The sequence below is a fragment of the Rhinoraja longicauda genome, chromosome 38, assembly GCF_053455715.1.
Source record: "Rhinoraja longicauda isolate Sanriku21f chromosome 38, sRhiLon1.1, whole genome shotgun sequence".
In the NCBI taxonomy this organism is placed as follows: Eukaryota; Metazoa; Chordata; class Chondrichthyes; order Rajiformes; family Arhynchobatidae; genus Rhinoraja; species Rhinoraja longicauda.
Genome location: NC_135990.1, coordinates 16948227 through 16968652, shown reverse-complemented (window position 1 = coordinate 16968652; position 20426 = coordinate 16948227). Strand labels below are relative to the sequence as shown.

At 44.9% G+C, this 20426-nt stretch overlaps 1 protein-coding gene across 5 annotated transcripts in view; it reads left to right on the top strand.

Annotated features, from left to right (window-relative positions):
• The window catches only part of vps13c (vacuolar protein sorting 13 homolog C), a 288791-nt gene that overhangs the window by 153506 nt on the left and 114859 nt on the right, over positions 1-20426 (top strand). For all 5 annotated transcript variants that reach the window (XM_078429970.1, XM_078429968.1, XM_078429967.1 and 2 more), the window contains 8 exons: positions 2800-2947; positions 4572-4719; positions 9373-9506; positions 12328-12497; positions 13545-13777; positions 15950-16182; positions 17605-17697; positions 18442-18807. In XM_078429970.1, the coding sequence (XP_078286096.1) occupies positions 2800-2947; positions 4572-4719; positions 9373-9506; positions 12328-12497; positions 13545-13777; positions 15950-16182; positions 17605-17697; positions 18442-18807 (1525 nt within the window). The remainder of the gene's footprint in view (positions 1-2799; positions 2948-4571; positions 4720-9372; positions 9507-12327; positions 12498-13544; positions 13778-15949; positions 16183-17604; positions 17698-18441; positions 18808-20426) is intronic.

Sequence of the window (20426 nt, the reverse complement as noted above, 5' to 3'; positions counted from 1 at the left end):
GGAGAGAAGGAATGGGTGACGTTTCGGGTCAAGACCCTTCTTCAGACTGAGATTCGGGGGAGAGGGAAACTAGAGGTATGAAAAGGTACAGGTACAGAACAAATCACAGCCCGCACCGATGACTGAAGAAAGACAATGGTCCACTGTTGGCTGTGGAAGAGGTGGAAATGAAGGGATGCAAACAGTGAAACTGGACAACTCGCGTCAAGGAGGGATACAGAAAGTAGAGAGAAATCTATATTCATGCCTCTGGGTTGTAAATCATGTCAAGCCGAGTTTGTTGTCATATGCATTGAGATTCAGATACAATGAAAGACTTGCTTGCAGCAGCATCTTAGGCACATCAACTCAGACATCATAGAAAAGCATAAATAATACAGAAACTATACAGAAATTACACGGAAATTCTGCAAGACAGCAAAAAGAAAGACGATTGTGCAAAAAAGCAAGGCATTAGGCAGGGCTCCTTGGTGATTGATGCTCCTTCGTGAGGGAGTGCTTCGTGTACACACTAACTATGGTGGGTAGCCCCCTACTGTACTCCTTATACACTCGTGACTGTGTAGCCAAATACCAATCCAATTCAATGTACAAGTTTGCAGACAACACCACTGTACTGGGCCAGACATCAAATAAAGACAAGATGGGGCACAGGAAGGTTGGTAGGTTAGTAAGTGATTCACTTTTGGATAATTTTCTACGCCAAGTTTTGTCCTCCTTGTGTCTTCCCTTTCTCTGCTCTCGGCAACGGTGTTCCCACTGACAGTCAGGGTGGGCAGTGAAGAAGATTTTGATACAAGAGTTAAACCACTTACTAAATCATGGATAAAGGTAGCTGATTTTATTGGTTTGTTTTGTGTAGATGAGATGACCTGGGGTGATGGTAGAGTGGTTATATAATTCAGTAAAGAGTAAGTCAGAAGTGGCATTTGGGCAGGTATATGGATCGGAAAGGTTTAGAGGGTTGTGGACTAAACAAGGGAAATGGGACTAGCTTAGATGGGGCTTCTTGCTCAACATGGAGGGGTTGGGCCGAAAGGGTAATTTTCATGCAGTTTCTTTGACTCCAAGAAACATAACTGGTGTTTAAATACTGTAAATTAAGATGAGAGTTATGAATGTATTTTTAAGTCTTGCTGAAAAGAGTTTTAGCATTTGTAAGTGTGTGAACACATTAGGGTTGCACAAACATCAGAAATAAAAGCAGGGGTAGGAACCTGGCCCCTTCAGCCTCATCTGGCATTCACTATGATGACAGCTAACCTTTTACTTCAGCATTGCCACCTTAACTCACTCTGCACCAACTCTCTACATTTTCATGTCTGAAAGTTCGCAGTTGTTTTATCAAACAGATGCAAGTAGTATTTAGACATACAAGGAACTGCAGATGCTGGTTTACAAAAAAAACAAGTGCTGGAGTGGGTAAGGCAGCATCTGTGGAGGACATGGATGGGCGATGTTTCGGGTCAGGATGCATCTGAAGAGTCCCAACCCCAAATGTTCTCTATCCACATCTTCCACAGGTGTTGCCTGATCCACTGAGTTGCTCCAGCGTATTTGTTTTGTATGATTTATCCTTTGTGAGATAATATGGTTGATGATGTGAACGCAAGAAGATTCAAATTTTAGGTTACAAACTTATAAACAACCTCTCTCTGACCTCCCCACCCCAACATTTCCCCACCCTATCTTCTCTGTGCTCCTCCTGGATTCACGCCCATTTCCCCCCTTCCCTCTCCCCCCACCCCCTTCAACCTCAATTCCATTCTCTGGCTGCACTATTCACACCTCTTCTCTCCTTATCTCATTATCTCATTTTTTTCTCTTTTAATCTCTGGCCTTTGTCCAACCATCTTCCAATCAACCCCCCTCACCTGCAGGTAGACACAGAATGCTGGAGTAACTCAGCGGGACAGGCAGCATCTCTGGAGAGAAGGAATGGGTGATATTTCGGGTTGAGACCCTTCTTCAGACATTTCTTACACATTTTGTTCTCCCCTCACCTATATCTACCTAACTTCTCAAACTTGGTCATGCCCTCATCGTTTCAGCTTTTGATTCAAGCTTTCTCCCCCCCCCCCCCCCCCCCCACCACATTGTCTGAAGTATGGTCCCGACCCGAAACGTTGCCTATTCATGTTCTCCAGTGTGTAGGAAGGAACTGGAGACGCTGGTTTACACTGAAGTTAGACACAACATGCTGGAGTAACTCAGCAGGTCAGGCATCTCTGGAGAAAACAAATAGGTGACGTTTCGTATTGGCACGCTTCTTCAGACCAAGAAATGGGAGATGGACATGCATGACCCATTTCACCTCTTCCACCAAACACCTCTCAGAGCCAACCCCAAACAAAGAATGCAAGTAAGCCATCCTCTATCCAAGGAGCTACCGAAGAATGTATACTGCATGACCCGCTGGGTTACTCCAACACTTTGTCTCATTTTTTGTAAACCAGCATCTGCAGTTCCTTTCCAAGATAGACACAAAAAGCTGGAGTAACTCAGTGTATCAGACAGTTTCTCCGGAAAAAAGGAATAGGTGATGTTCCGGGTCAAGACTGTTCTCGGACTACACGTCTCCTACACATTTCGTCTGCAGTTCCTTTCTCCGATTTTAAAAGCACACGTTATTCAAGACACAATTTTTTTCTGAAAATGTTTTTAAAAAAGCACTAAAGCACTCTGTTTTTTTCAATGATGATTCTGTGATGGTTTTTACTATGCTGTATTACAGTTGATGAGTGATTGACCAATTGTGTTCTAGTTTTTTGATTGCTGTATTTTGTTCCTGGATGACAGAACTATTCTGCAGAAAGACTCGGAGCAGCCTGATTTTCAGATCCTGCAGCCAGTGAACTTGCTCTTGACAATAAAACGAAACTTAGCTGTAGCGTGGTATCACCAAATCCCCGGCATAGAAATTCATGGAGATCTAAAAGCTATGAGTGTAAGTATTTTTTTACAAGTCTTCAAATAAGAAAAACAAGTTAAGTACTTGTTAAATACAGAATGATATGCTGATGTTTTCTGGCTTTTTATATTGAAGAATTGTTGAATGTAAGGAGAAAAATTAACTGCTTGTGATGCATAAAATTAACTGCGTAAGTAGAACTACGGAATGTAGACTTTAGATTTGAGAGATACAGTGCTGAAAAAGGCCCTTTGGCCCACCGAGACCATGCCGACTAGTGATTTAGTATACTATACAGTGTACACAGTGTAGTATACTAGCACTCTCCTACACACGAGGGACATTTATAATTTTACTGAAGCAAATTAACCTGCAGACCTGCACGTCATTGTGGTGTGGAAGGAAACCGGAGCACCCAGAGAAAACCCACGTAGTCACAGGGAAACATACAGACTCTGTGCAGTCAGCACCCATTGTCAGAATGGAACCGTGCTGTAAGGCAGCAACTCTACTGCTGCACCATCGTGCCACACTGCAGGTTAACTAAGATTAGTTGGTTCTAATTTTGAGACCAACAATAACGACCTGCATTTCAAGAGTGCAAGGACAGGAGCAGAACAAGTTCCTGTGGCCTCTTGTGCCATCTCCACCGCTCAACAATATCTGATCTTGGCTTCAGCTCTGCTTTGCTTGATTCTCCTGTAGAGGTATATAAAATCGTAAGGGGTGTTGGTAGGGTTGATACAGGAATCTGTTCCCCTTGTCAGAGATCAATAAAACTAGAGGTTGTAGGTTGGGGTTAGGGGTAAGAGATTTAGAGGGAATCTGAGGAACCAGATTTTCACGCAGAGAGTACCTGGAATAGATTGCCTGAGTGATGGATGCAAAGTGACTGCAGCACCTAAAGTGTGGAGACGAGCATGCGCTATCACCAGACATTGCTCAAAGAGGAACACAGATTCCTGCCCATGTTTGTTGCTGCTTCTCAGCACATTCTGAGCATCATGTGTCAACGGTCAGGGCGACACAGTGGCGCAGCGGTAAAGTTACTGCCTTACTGTACTTACAGCGCCAGAGACCCAGGTTATGGGTGCTTGCCTGTATGGAGTTTGTACGTTCTCCCTGTGAACTGCGTGGGTTTTCACCGAGAACTTCGGTTTCCTCCCACACTCCAAATATGTACAGGTTTGCAGTTAATTGGCTTAGTATAAGTGTAAATTGTCCCTGTGTAGGAAAGAACTGCAGTTGCTGGTTTAAATTGAAGATAGACACAAAATGCTGGAGTAACTCAGCGGGTCAGGCAGCATCTCTGGAGAGAAGGAATGGGTGACGTTTCGGGTCGTGTGTGTAGGATAGTGTTAATGTGCAGGGATCACTGGTCTGTGCGGACGCGGTGGGCTGAAGGGCCTATTTCCGCCCTGTATCTCTAAACTAAACTAAACGAAGCTAAACTAAACTTTCCCCTCCCTTTGTTTCCCCTCCCCTTCCTCCCCCTCTCACCCTCTTATCTTTAGATGGTTGTGTTCCAGTTAGCTTGTACTATCCTGACTTTTACTGGATACTACTTTTTAGTTGATAAAAAATCAGTAATGTTAAGTAACCCAAAAAACAATGAAAATCAAATGCAAGTTGATTCTTAGATGTATTTTTCTTACTGCAGATTACAGTGAGTCAGGATGATTTAGCTCTCTTGCTGAGAATCCCACTGGAAAACCTTGGTGACGTCACTAATGATCAGAGTGCTGCCAAAGAAGGCTTGAACAAAATGCCAGAGGGAAAATTAGTCTCTCCAGCCAACCTGTGTGAAGGTATTAATAACTTTGAAGATTCTTTCCCTGAAATCAATGTTATTTTATTTGTGTGTTATCGTGTTATCTATCTGAATTAATTTCAAGAGTCAAGAGTGTTTTATTGTCAGCTGTCCCAAACAGAACAATGAAATGCTTACTTGCAGTAACACGACAGAATATGTAAACACAGTACACTGTAAACAATTTAAGAAACAAAAAAAAGGTTCATATATTTACATATACATACATACATTAAAAACAAACAAACAAGCAATAATTATGCAAAAAGACAAAACCAACGCCCCCAAGTCTATGCAGTTCAGAGCTTATTTGGAGGTTGTAGTGTTTAATAGCCTGATGGCTGCAGGGAAAAGGCTGTTTCTGAACCTGGACTTCACTGTTTTCAGGCTCCTGTATCTTCTTCCCAATGACAAGAGTGAAATGAGAGCATGGCCAGGGTGGTGTGGGTTTCTGATGATGCCGGCTGCCTTTTGGAGGCAGTGACTCCAGTAGATCCCTTTGATTGCGGGGATGGACTGGGCAGTGTTCACCACTTTTTGCAGTCTTCTTCGTTCCTGGCCGTTCAAGTTGCCGAACCAGGCCGTGAAGCAACCAGTCAATGTTCTCTACTGTACACCTGTAGAAGTCCAAGAGAGTTCTCTTGAAAGCGGGCAGGTTAACAGGCTGCTTTCTATTTTTTAGCCACTCCATGTTAATCTGTATTGTGCAAAAGCATCTGAGTACAATACATTGCATCCATTCAGATTCATGGCCCATTGGAACTGAGTTCCTATTATTGGGGTCACCATGTGAAACGCATAGCAGAGTTAATGTTCAATCTGTTCTATCTGAAGTGACCAATGTGTGTTGGAAAGTGGGTTCATGGGTAGATAGGATGTTGAAGATGGCATATGGCATGATTACCATCACAGCTCAGGGCATAGAATATAACAATTGGGACATTATGTTACAATTTTACAAAATATTGATTATGCCACACATGGAGTATTGTGTGCAGTTTCTGTCACTGCATTTAAAAACATAGAAACATCGAAAATAAGTGCAGGAGTAGGCCATAGGGCCCTTCGAGCCAGCACCGCCATTCAATATGATCATGGCTGATCATCCAGAATCAGTACCCCGTTCCTGCTTTCTCCCCATACCCCGTTAGCCCCAAGAGCTAAATCTAACTCTTTCTTGAAAACATCCAGTGAATTGGCCTCCACCCTCCTGTGTTCTGCTGGGAAACCCTAGGTCCGGCCATTCATGTGGATGTCAATTTGACACGTGTCACCTACCTAAACATCGTTGCAGACCAGGTACACCCCTTCATGGCAATGGTATTCCCAGATGGCAGTGGCCTCTTTCAACAGGATAATGCACCCTGCCACACTGCACACGTTGTTCGGGAATGGTTTGAGGAACATGATGAAGTGTTCACGGTGTTGCCCTGGCCTCCAAATTCTCCAGATCTCAATCCGATTGAGCATCTGTGGGATGTGCTGGATCGACAAGTCCGATCCACGGTGGCTCCACCTCGCAACTTACAGGACTTGAAGGATCTGCTGCTAATGTGCCAGATACCACAGGACACCTTCAGGGGTCTTGTGGAGTCCATGCCAAGGCGGGTCGGCGCTGTTTTGCGGCACACGGAGGACCAACAGCATATTATGTCTATCACTGTCAATAGAATTATCTTGTGAAGGTTGTCCTTTTCTTCTGCTATCATTGCACTTTCATACAACCATTTGAAATTCAAATAGTGACAGGAGAGAAAAGAAAGTGCAGATGCAAAGATCTGGACCGAATAAAACCAAGATTGCGGAGGGGATCAGGCAGCATTTGTGGAGAGAAATGGACAGTCGACATTTCAAGTCGACATGTCGGGCTTCAATTTGTAACTCGAATATTGATGCCGTGACTGATAGAGAGGTTGGCCACGGACAAGGAGGGACTGCACGCAGAGGCAAGGACTGAGCCGTGAGGATAACGCAGAGAACGGCAATCTCGCCTCTTCAAGCCCCAAGGCTCAGCGGCCAGGATAGGTCTCACACTGCCAGCGCCTTCTCTCCAGGCAAGGGTCACCTATAGGGAGAAGCCTGACATTCCCACGTCTCCTTCAAAACCAGACTGTGCGGGCCGTGTGAGATCGCCAGCACCACAGCATGTGTGCTCTGACAGCGAGAACCATGTGGTCCTAGACTTCTTTACCACTGTAAATAAAACGCATCGCATGAGTTCACCCCAATGCGAGTGTCAGTGAGGTGACTGCGGAAACCCTCGACCCCACCATACAAACCCTCGACCCCACCATACAAACCCTCGACCCCACCATACAAACCCTCGACCCCACCATACAAACCCTCGACCCCACCATACAAACCCTCGACCCCACCATACAAACCCTCGACCCCACCATACAAACCCTCGACCCCACCATACAAACCCTCGACCCCACCATACAAACCCTCGACCCCACCATACAAACCCTCGACCCCACCATACAAACCCTCGACCTCGACCCCACCATACAAACCCTCGACCTCGACCCCACCATACAAACCCTCGACCTCGACCCCACCATACAAACTCTCGACCTCGACCCCACCATACAAACCCTCGACCCCACCATACAAACTCTCGACCCCACCATACAAACTCTCGACCTCGACCCCACCATACAAACCCTCGACCCCACCATACAAACTCTCGACCTCGACCCCACCATACAAACCCTCGACCCCACCATACAAACTCGCCATTCAGCGGCCCAAATGTTAAGCTGGATAATAGATTCAGTTTAGTTTAGTTCAGAGATACAGCGCGGAAACAGGCCCTTCATCCCACCGAGTTCACGCCAACCAGCGATCCCCGTACACTGACACTATCCTATGCCCATGAGGGACAATTTACACCTGTACCAAGCCAATTAACCTACAAACCTGTATGTTTTTTGAGTGTGGGAGGAAACTGAAGATCTCGGAGAAAACCCATGCGGTCAGTGGGAGAAACCTCATGTTATAGATAATCGTGTTGTAAAAACAATTGTATCAATGGCAAACGGGAATCGGTGCAGGAGAGTCACAGATTCAAAATAAAGCGATTTGCCACTAGATTTTCAAAAATAGTCTTTTCAAAAGCAAAGTGTTTATTTTTGTTACTGCAAACTAAAAATACTAAAGGCTGCGTGTTACATTGTTTCATAGAGTATAATTGCACAAGTGTCAGTAGAAGTGGTTCTTGTCAATTCCAATGACCACCTTCAGGTGAAAATGGCTGAAGAAGGGTCTCGACCCGAAACGTCACCCATTCCTTCTCTCCAGAGATGCTACCTGTCCCGCTGAGTTACTCCAGCTTTTTGTCCCTTTTTTAGTAAACCAGCATCTGCAGTTCCTTGTGTTGTGAATTCGGGAAAAGATTTAATAGGAATCCGAGGGGTAACTTTTTCATACAAAGGGTGGTGGATGTATGGAACAATCTGCCAGAGGAGGTAGTTGAGGCTGGGACTATCCCATGACAGGTACATGGATAGGACAGGTTTGGAGGGATATGGACCAAATGCAGGCAGGTGGGACTAGTGTAGCTGGGACATTGTTGGCCGGTGTGGACGAGTTGGAACGAAGGGCCTGTTTCCACACTGTAGCACTCTATGACTATAATCCTAACAGTAACAATGTATTTTGGGCAGACAAAGAAGGGGAGGATGACAGGCTGGATTCTTGAGACTAATTATTGTGGGAGGTTACATGGACATACCCTAGGCTGTTTTTTTTCTCCAAGACAGATTTTTTCTGCTTGTCAGATTCCAAAGTAACTTTTGTTCTTAAGTCCCTGATAGAAATCACGTAATAATCGTTTATGCCTGCTTGTGTAGGAAAGAACTTTACATCGAAGGTGGACACAAAATGCTGGAGTAACTCAGCGGTTCAGGCAGCATCTCTGGAGAGAAGGAATGGGTGACGTTTCAGGTCAAGACTAAAGAAGGGTCTCGACCCAAAACGTCAACCATTCCTTCTCTCCAGAGATGCTGCCTGTCCCACTGAGTTTCTCCAATATTTATGCCTGCTTAATACAAATAGATATCACTTATTCATTCATTGCGTTATATCCAATTCGCACTATGAAATCATGTGTTATAGCAGAACTACCTGTGTTAGGCCACTTTTTGCGGAAGGTGTTATTGTATTAGCATCAAATAATAATATTATCACGTGTAAGAGCAATGGTAATTGTGCTATCCTTAATGAGAATCGTTTTTTACCTTAAACGGTGGCGCAGCGGTAGAGTTGCTGCCTTGCAGTGCTTGCAGCTCCAGAGACTCAGGTTTGATTCCAACTACGGGTGCTGTCTGTAAGGAGTTTGTATGTTCATCCCGTGACCTCGTGGGTTTTCTCGGAGATCTTTGGTTTCCTCCCACACTCCAAAGACGTACAAGTATGTAAGTAAATTGGCTTGGTAAATGTAAACATTGTCCCTAGTGTGTGTTGGCTAATGTTAATATGCAGCGATCGCTGGTCAGCGTTGACTCGGTGGGCCGAAGGGCCTGTTTCCATGCTGTATCTCTAAACAAAACTAAACTCAACTGCAAAGTTAGGTTAGTGGAGTTTATTTTGATGCAGATTGGTCAAATGCATTGTGATTTGTGATGATGGTTTTTGCTGTTGTTTGCAGAGCCCCCACATGGGGCCACAGGTGAGGTGTGCCGTGCAGAATCAGCAGCTAAACCTCAGCCCTTTGACACCTTGAAGTTTGATTTCAAGTTTGAATCCCTGTCCATCATGCTGAACACTGAAGATCTCAAACAGGTATGACTCATTTTTGAGGGTGAAAATACTTTTTGTTTTACTTTCCAAATTGTTCAAAGCTACACAGCCAAGAGTTAATTCTGTGGGGCAAGCATTGGTGTTTTGAAATTGGGTAAATGAAGACTTCCTTTACACCGTATAGAAACCTGGAAAATAGGTGTAGGAGCAGGCCATTCGGCCCTTCGAGCCAGCACTGCCATTCAATATGATCATGGCTGATCATCCAGAATCAGTACCCTGTTCCTGCTTTCTCCCCATATCCCTTGATTCCGTTAGTCCTAAGAGCTCTATCTAACTCTCTCTTGAAAACATCCAGTGAATTGGCCTCCACTGCCTTCTGTGGCAGAGAATTCCACAGATTCACAACCCTCTGGGTGAAAACCACAGATTCACTTGACTGGATGGGATGTCAGGCAAGGAAAAGATACAGACTCCTGAAGGGCCTCAATCGCAATGCATGTGTGATGTTTGCATTTACTTCCCTGCAATAAGGTTTTTGGTGCCTGTACTTTAGCTCTATGCTTCATTTTTTTTGTCTTTATTAAGCTTTCAATATCACATGGCATTAGGTTTGCACAGAATTTGCGTCTTTCCCCTTCATCTTCATGGGAACGTGTTCAGAGAATCACAGAATTGAGCCCTTTCAACCCAACTCATCCATGCTGACGTATCTACATACATCCCAATTGACTGCATCAAATCTTTCCTGTCCAAATGTCTTTGAACATTGTAATTGTACAGAGACTGGAAGTGCAATAGCGTGATGTTTTACTGAGCTAGTTTAGTCGTTCCCACGGCCAGCTCATCTTTGCAGTCTGCTGCCGATCCCTGCTCAGAAAGACTGTACCTTTAAGATAGAGACAAAAAGCTGGAGTATCTCAGCGGGTCAGACAGCAGCTCTGGAGAAAAGGAGTAAGGGCTCATGTCCCTTCTTCAGATTCCTTTATCAGACTGTTTCAGTGACATTTTCTTTCAACAACGTAACAGCAGAAACATTTTTTTGTGGACAGACCCTTTTCTCTGATTTATTACCTTTGTGCCATGAGGCAAAGATTGAAAATGGACATCAAAGCAGCACAGAGATAGCCAGAGTGTTCTTGATCCCACGGTAAAATGTGGTCAGCACTAAGCTATATTATGTAGCACCTACGCTTTATAATTATATTTGTTTATCAATCTCTGTATGGTGTTTCTTCAATCTTCGGTAACACCAGTAAACATTCGGAACTCTGACACTTAGCTTATGTTGTCCTGAGCATCCACAAGATCAAAATTGCCACAGGTGTAATTTTCCCTCTCAGTCACTCCGAATTAAAATTTCACTTTCATGAATAACTTCTAAATGTACTTTTGATTCTGTTGTTAATTATCTGTCCCATATCTTGTATAATGGAGCTCTGAGAGAACCTCTCCGCTTCTCATGTTCCAGGAGCAGAATAAGGACATTCGGCCCATCAGGTCTACTCCGCCATTCAATCATGGCTGATCTTTCTTTCCCTCTCAATCCCATTCTCCTGCCTTTCCATAACCCCTGACATCCGGACTAATCAAAAATCTGTCAATCTCTGCCTGAAACATATCTATTGACGGCCTCCACTGCCATCTGTGGCAAAGAATTCCACAGATTCACCACCTTCTGACTAGAAACATTCCTTCTCATCTCCTTTCTAAAGGTACGGCCTTTTATTCTGAGGCTATGACTCTCTCACTAGCGGAAACATTCTCCACACATCCACTCTATCCGGGCCTTCCCTTTCTCGTTCTCTGTCTTCCCCAACACCCCAATGCCATCCTCGCCCATACCCAGCCTAGCCCTGCCACCCCCTTTGCCCCCTCCTTTCTTGCTGTCCACCTTTATTCCTCCAACCCTCCTCATCCTCCAAGTGACACATTCACCCACAATGTCCTTGGGCGGTGTAACAAAGTGAGGATTCCAAAGATAGACACAAAAAGCTGGAGTAACTCAGCGGGTCAGATAGCATCTCTGAAGAACATGGATAGGTGATGTTTCGGGTCGAAACCCTTCTTCAGACTGAGAGTCGGGGAAAAGAGAAATGAGAGATATAGACGGTGATGTAGAGAGATATAGAACAAACTAGACCAAGTGGACCCGTTAGGCCCAAACCTCTGCATTGGTGCAGCATGCTCTCCTCCCTCCTCCCCTCTCCTCCCTCCCCCTCCCCCTCCCCTCTCCCCCCTCTCCCCTCCCCTCTTCCCCCCCTTCCCTCCCCTCCCCTCTACCCCCTCTTCCCCCCTTCCCCTCTCCTTCCCTCCTCCCCTCCCCATCCCCCTTCTTAACCCTTCCCCCCCCCACTCCATCCCCCTCAACCCCCCTTATGCTCTCTCCTCCCCCCTCCCTCCTCCCCCCCTCCCTCCCTCCCTAGGAGATAGTTTTAAACTTTAAAATGTGAATAACTTTAAAATATAACACCAATTTCAATTAAACTTCTTCCATTAGCACCAAAGGAACGACGGTGAGTAAGGTGGGCCTAAAATTGTCACGCTATCGTGTACCGTTTTGGCTGTAGTTCAGGAACAAACAAACAAACAAACGAGAGTTGTAGTATATAGATGAATGAAAGATATGCAAAAAAGTAACAATGGTAAAGGAGTCCGGCCATTGTTGGCTGTTGGGATTCCAATCTCTCTCGCTGTCTGCCATGTTTGTATAACTAGCACCTTTGTGTAGATTGAGACTTGCACTCTGCCATTTGTGCACAATATTACTGAAATGTGATGATTTGGTGTGATGTGCTTGTTTAATTGAGTTGGGTATTCTGAGCACTGAATGGCTTTGTCTCTATTGTTTTGCCCAACGCAGGCCAGTGGATTGGAGCACCGCCAGGGAGGTTCACCACTGGGCGAGTTCAGGTTGCATCTCACCACTGCCTCAGGGAAAATGATCTCCGACGGCTCATTGATGTTTGATATGAAACTCACTACATGTACACTGGATGATCTAAGACCAGGGGTTGAGAAAGTTACACAGAGGTCAGAATGAATTGTGTGTTTTATTCTCTTATCATGGTTCATTTTTGTCACTCTCTCACTCTCTCATCTGCATCAGTACTTATGGTCGATCACCTGAGGTCACGAACCTCAGACGATTAAGGGGCAGCACACTGGTGCAGCTGGTAGAGCTGCTGCCTCACAGTGCCAGAGACTCCTGACAGGGTGCTATCTGTGTGGAGTTTGCCCATTCTCTCTGTGACTGTGTGGATTTCCTCTGAGCGCTCCGGTTTCCTCCCACATCCCAAAGACATAGAAACATAGAAACATAGAAAATAGGTGCAGGAGTAGGCCATTTGGCCCTTCGAGCCTCCACCGCCATTCAATATGATCAAGGCTGATCATCCAGCTCAGTAACCTGTACCTGCCTTCTCTCCATACCCCCTGATCCCTTTAGCCACAAGGGCCACATCTAACTCCCTCTTAAATATAGCCAATGAACTGGCCACAACTACCTTCTGTGGCAGAGAATTCCACAGACTCACCACACTCTGTGTGAAGAAATGTTTTCTCATCTCAGTCCTAAAAGACTTCCCCCTTATCCTTAAACTGTGACCCCTGGTTCTGGACTTTCCCAACATTGGGAACAATCTTCCCGCATCTAGCCTCTCCAACCCCTTAAGAATTTTATATGTTTCAATAAGATCCCCCCTCAGTCTTCTAAATTCCAGTGAGTATAAGCCTAGTCTATCCAGTCTTTCTTCATATGAAAGTCCTGCCATCCCAGGGATCAATCTGGTGAACCTTCTCTGTACTCCCTCTAAGGCTAGAATGTCTTTCCTCAGATTAGGAGACCATGCGGGTCTGTAGGTTAATTGGTCTCTGTAAACTGTCCCAAGTGTGCAGAGTGGATGAGAGAATGGGAGGACATGGAACAAGTGTGGTGGTGGGTGTTTGGGGCGGACACGGTGGGCTGAAGGGGTGGGCACCGTGCTGTATATCTAAACTAAACTCTTGTTGTGCGTGGCATTCAATAATATTTTACTGTGACGTGGAATGTGCATAAATTATCGGCATACTTCTCTGCAGAATGATTGAGAAAAAGCGAGGCTCGGGGGAAACTGTGATGATTGAGTTGCAATACAGTCAACTGGAGGACGAGACCTCGATCGTGGCTGTACTGGAGCATTTGTACATATGTGCCAGCGTGGAGTTCCTTGTGGACGTTGCAGATTTCTTCATCAAAGCTATTCCCGAAAAGACAAATGATAAATCCGTCCAGTTGCATGCGAAGCAGACCGGAAAGTCTCCTCCCAGCACTGGTAAGAACAGCTTTCTACATGTCCCAAGTACAAATAATTTTACCTTCCCTGAAAAATATTCCAAAAAATGGTTCTCTTTAAACTTGTACCACATTTGACCTAACATAGAACCAAAATGCTGGAGTGACTCAGCTGAACGGGCAGCATCTCTGGTCAGAACGAATGGATAACGTTTCGGGTCAAGACCCATCTGACCAGTGAAGAGTGGTCTCGACCAGAAACGTCGCTCATTCCTTCTCTCCAGAGATGCTGCCTGTGTCGCTGCGTCACTCCAGCATTTTGTGTCTATCTTCGATGTAAACCAGCATCTGCAGTTCCTTCCTACACATTTGACATAACATACTGCACAGTTTCTCTTGTGTATGTGTTAAGAGAACAGTGATACCCATATCTATCTATAACCCAGTTATGGAATTCAGCTGTTTAGGAAGGAACTGCAGATGCTGGTTTACACCAAGATAGACACAAAAAGCTGGAGTAACTCAGTGGGACAGGCAGCATCTCTGGAGAGAAGGAATGGGTGACGTTTCACAGAGTGCTGGAGTAACTCAGTGGGACAGGCAGCATCTCTGGAGAGAAGGAATGGGTGACGTTCCGGGTCAAGACCTTACCGAAGAGATCAGACTGAAGAACGGTCTAGACCCGAAACGTCACCCATTCCTTCTCTCCAGAGACGCTGCCTGTTCCGCTGAGTTACTCCAGCATTTTGTGTCTTATCAATGGAATTCAACTTCTGGAGGAATTAATTTCATCATTAACTTTTGATAGAAATTATTTTCAAAATGTAATAAAAGTTCATTTCTTTCTTCCGAATCCCAGCATGTAGTGCCACTGCCTCTCTGATGCTGTGAGAGAGCGACTCTATGTGCAGAAAATCTTTTCTGCAAGGAATGACGTTGGGCTAGAAGCTTAGAGCAGTTCAGAAATATTGTTGGGAGAGTGAAAAGAAGTTCTCTCCACCCCACATTTAATAAACTCTTCACTTAGTATTTAATTCCTTGTTCACATTACACCCAAATTAAATGATGAAACAGCATACTGTTCTTGTGCATTAATCTTCTGTTTATGTGATAGGAGCAGAATTAGGCCATTCGGCCTATCAAGTTTACTCCGCCATTGAATCACGGCTGATCTATCTCTCCCTCTCAACCACATTCTCCTGCCTTCTCCCCATAACTCCTGACATCCGCACTAATCAGGAACTTGTCAATCTCCACCTTAAAATATCCATTGACGGTCTCCACAGCCGCCTGTGGCAATGAATTTCACAGATTCACCACCCTCTGTTGTTCAGGCAGTAGAATAACACCATCACTTCAGGTTAATTTATCACCCAAGTCTATCATTTTCAGAATGCTTTTACTTGAGTAAATGTTGCACAAACTTATTTGATACTTAATTTTCTGTTATGTTCCGTAACTAATCTTTTACATGGAAAAGGTTTATTTGTCCCCCTGATTGCTCATTGAGTATGATGCACAGAGCTAAATAGAATCTCTTAATTTACAAAATAAAAATTCAGTCAACAGACTGAAGTATAATATTGACGGTAGACACAAAGTGCTGGAACAACTCAGCGGGTCAGGCAGCATCTGGAGAAAAGGAATAGGTGATGTTTCAGGTGTGAATCCTTCCTCAGACAGTATAATATTATTGCACTAAGAAGATTTTGCACATCGTTCTTGCTCATCTTTTGGGGCCCACCTTTTTGTGTATGGTGTGCACAGCCTAAAGTTGTAGGTCAAGGGTGGACATCCAGGCCAGGGCAGCATCAGTTGCTGGGTAGATGGCCTTGATGCCACCAGGGAAAAGCCTCAGTGAGCGGTCATTCATCATGTGTGGATGGACTGGTCTGGATATCCGCAGTCGCAAGCAGGGCTGTCTGTCTGTCATCCCCCACTTGTGCAGGTGATGGGCTGTTCTTGCATGGAGGGTGTGGATCCTGTTCAGGGTTAGCCATTGCTTGTGATGGAGGTCAAATCCCAGTGGTTTCACTGTGGAGTCTGTGATAACCTCTCCGTTGTTGGTGTTGGCATCTTTCCAGGCTCTGCTCCACTCAGTCTTGGGGTCAAAGTCTTCCAGGGATTTAACTGAAGACCAGAAGGGTTTGCGGGACTTCAGGCGCATGTCGGGCAGATGCCATGCACCGTAACGTTTACTATTTTGTTCTAGCTGCGGACTCTCCAAATCGAAGACTGAACATGAAAGCAATGATGATGAACCCTGAGGTTGTGTTTGTGGCAAATCTATCGAAAGCTGATGCCCCTGCACTCGTTGTTTCTCTCCTGTGTGACTTCACATTAATCCATGAAAAACAATCTCGAAGAATGATTGCAGTGGTCAGCGACCTGAAGATCCTGGCATGTCCATTCCTCCAGGCGAAGAGAGGGACAAATATAACAACGGTACAAACAAGCGTTTTGTAAAATAATGACTGCACTTGTACTGTAAGCAATTCTGGTCACCGCAATTGGAGTTTAGAGATACAGCATGGAAACAGTCCTTTTGCCACACTGAGTCCACGTTGTACACTAGTTCTATGTTATCTCACTTTTGTCTCCTACATACTTGGGGCAGTTTACAGAGGCCAATTAACCAACAAAGATGCACATGTTTGGAATGTGCAAGGAACCCGGAGAAAACCCACGTAGTCACAGGGAGAATGTGCAAACTCCACATAGACAACACCCACAGTCAGGATCGAACCTGGTGCTTTCAGGCAGCGGCTGTGCTGCTGCAGCACTCTGCCACCAGTGTAAGACACACGTGTGTGCACTGGGGAGAGTTTGGAGCAGATTCACCAGCTTTGCCTGAATTGAAGGGGAAGGCCAGGTAGGCTTGACTTGTTTTCACTGGAGTGAAGGAGGCTGAGGTGTGATCTTTAAAGGCTCCACAAAACTAAGTGGAGCGCTTGCTCTGGAACTTTTCCCCATGGTTCGGGTCCTGGCTTTAGGATAAGAGAAGACGGTTTGAAGGGGGAATTGATGGGAGGTTTTTCTGCGCAGGCATGGTTGTTGTGTCAGGCATGCTGCCCGAGCATGTGGTGGAGTTGGATAGAACTACAACACATACTTTCTCTCCTTTGTACACATCTCCCATCCCTGACTCCCTTTTCAGCTTCCCCTGTCCCCGTCCATCCATGTTCCTTCCTCTGGCTTTACATTTAGCTCCTCCTCTTCTTTCCTTATCCGACGTCCTTTACTCAGCTTTTCATCTCTTGCCTTTGTCACTTTATTCCACCCATCTGCCAATCCATGCCCCCTTGCCTACCTATCACTTGCCAGGCTTTGCCCCAGCCCACCTTTCTTTTCCAGCTTTCTTTCCTTTACTCACATCAGTTTGAAGATGGGCTCTGACAGAAAAAGTCATCTATCCATTCTCTCCCCTCTTGTTGTATGAGCTGCTGAGCTTTAGTTTAGTTTAGAGATACAACGTGGATACAGGCCGACCGATACCACGCCGACCAGCAATCCCCGCACGCTAACACTATCCTGCACACACTAGGGACAATTTTCATTTTTACCAAAGCTGACAAACCTGTACGTCTTTGGAGTGTGGGAGGAATCAGGAGATCGTACGGTCTCGGAGAGAACGTACAAACTCCGTACAGACAGCACCCATAGTCAGGATCGAACTCGGGTCTCTGCCGCTGTAAGGCAGCAATTCTACCGCTGTGTTGCCCAAAACCGTTGACAATACTTGGTTATCCACAATAAAAGCTCACTGCGAGGACGGGATGACGAGGCTGCTCCTGCACCTTGTGTTTTGATCACGTGTCAGCATGTCCAGTCTCCTGTGTTGTGACTGGGTTGTGTTGTGCATTCTAGGTGTTGCAGCCTTGTTCCTTGTTCTTGGACTTCGTTGAGCCCACTTCAGGGCCACAAGATATCAGTCTTAAAGTAGAACCGATCAGCTTAAAGGTAAGAAGGTTTCTTTCTTTTGCATACTGTGTTATGTTCTTCTATTTTGTCACCGAATAAGTGTAATATTTGAATGGGGTAAGTGTACAAAATTCCCGCAATGGCAGGACTGTCATATGTTGAAAGACTGGAGCGACTAGGCTTGTATACACTGGAATTTAGAAGGATGACAGGGGATCTTATTGAAACATATAAGATTATTAAGGGATTGGACACGCTAGAGGCAGGAAACACGTTCCCAATGTTGGGGGAGTCCAGAACCAGGGGCCACAGTTTAAAAATAAGGGGTAGACCATTTAGAACGGAGATGAGAAAAATCTTTTTCAGTCAGAGAGTTGGGAATCTGTGGAATTTTCTGCCTCAGAAGCCAGTGGAGGCCAATTCTCTGAATGCTTTCAAGAGAGAGCTAGATAGAGCTCTTTATGATAGTCAGGGGGTATGGGGAGAAGGCAGGAACATTGTGAATGATCAGCCATGATCACATTGAATGACGGTGCTGGCTCGAAGGGCCGAATGGCCTACTCCTGCACCTATTGTCTATTGTCTAAAATTGCACTTTTCGTACTACAACTGAATTCTGCCATTTCAGTATCCTTAATTTCCCCTGATATGATGCTGTTAAACTCTGTTATTTTTGATCTCCAGTATAATTATACTTGTTCTAACATATCTATCGCCTTGCATCTAATCGTAAACCAGTGAATGATTGTTATTACTGGAGAGTTTTATTTTATTTTATTTAAGATATCTCCTATCATTCTGAACACTGTTACGACAATCATGTCTGTGATGAGGCCTAAAGTGCAAGAGAATGAAGAGGTGCTGACGGTGTGCAAGGACACGGACCGCTGGGCTGTGAAAGATGTCCACAACTGCAACTACTGGTTCCTGGGAGTTGACGACGCCGATGAAGCCACAGAGAATTACGTAGGAGAACATCATCAAAGGACCGGGGAGTCCTTCAACATTATCGTTCCACTGATAAAAGTTACACTCGAATGTGGCCTTGGCCACAGCACCATTCCTTTGCTTTTGACCGAGTCAACGTTTTCTGGAAGAGTCGAAAACTGGACATCACTCATCAGTATTGATTCAAACATGACCCTTGAGGTAACGTGTGGGAAGCAACTGCAGATGCTGATTTACACCGAAGACAGACACAAAATGCTGGAGTAACTCACTGGGACAGGCAGCATCTCTGGAGAGAAGATGACGTTTGGTGGCAATGACTGAAGAAGGGTCACGACCCGAAACGTCACCTATTCCTTTCCTCCAGAGATGCTGCCTGACCCGCTTAGTTACTCCAGCATTTTGTGCCTATCATTGAGGTAACTTGTTTTATCTTTGATTGGGATACACAATGTATTGATTTTATGAAAAGAAGTGGTCATTTTTTACTAGACCTGCTTTACCAGATACTTAATATCGTGCTTAGCACTGCAATATATCTATTTGAATCCAAATAAAGTGAAACCTATATTTATAGTTTCTTTAGTAACCTTCGGCTGCCAGTGCAATGTGCAGCCAACATGTAGTGATCTTCATAATGATTGAAATGAAGAAGTCAATTTATGAAATTTAGCAAATGATTTGGTTCTGTGATTAATTAAGGGTAAATTTGAGGAAGGACTATGCTGTCCTGACCCTTGCATTTTTCAAAGGGGTCTTTTCTTGCATCTGAAAAGACTAATGTCTCGTGCAAGAAGATGAGAAAATGATTACTGTCATCTGCCGTGAAATAGCATCTTGTTTCATACCTGTTTAACCAGTCAGTCATACGTTTTACAATTACTCATAGAGCGCTTGGCAGATAGAAGGAAGATTTTTTTGTGTCTGGAATGTTTGCAACCAGGGATTAAGGTCATAACATTACATAGAGTCATGGCACATAATGGACTCTTAACACAACATATAGAGTCTAGGACCAGAGGTCACAGCAGAAGGACAAATCATTAGAAAAGAGATGAGGAAGAATTTCTTTAGTCAGATGGTGGTGAATCTGGAATTCATTGCCACAGACGGCTGTGGAGGCAAGTTTAATGGGTGTATATTTACGGCGGAGATTGATAGGTTCTTAAGTAATAAGTGTGTCCAGGGTTTTGGGGAGAAGGCAGGAGAATGGAGTTGAGAGGAAAGATAGATTAGTCATGATTGGTGGAGTCGATGGGTCGAATGGCCTAATTCTGCTCCTATGACTTATGAACATTAAGGATCAGCCTTTCAATGCAAAGATGCAATGCATTTCTTCACCCAGAAGGTAATGAGTCAAGGAATTATCTGCCAAAGGTTGTAATGGAATCTGCTGTTGAGTATATACAAGGCCAATATTAGAACTCATGAAGGATAGAAGCTATCACCAACCCAGTAACTCCCACAGCTGCCTTAACTACACCTACCAACCTGTCTCTTGCAAGGATGCCATCCCTTCCTTAGTTTTCTCTCTCCACTGCACCTGTTCTCTAAGTAAAGGTTTTAGAAACATAGAAAATAGGTGCAGGAGGAAGCCATTCGACCCTTTGAGCCAGCACCGCCATTCATTGTGATCATGACTGATCGTCCACAATCAATACCCCCTGCCTGCCTTCTCCCCATATCCCTTGATTCCACTAGCCCCCAGAGCTCTATCTAACTCTCTCTTAAATCCATCCAGTGATTTGGCCTCCACTGCCCTCTGTGGCAGAATTCCACAAATTCACAACTCTCTGGGTGAAAAAGTTCCTTCTCACCTC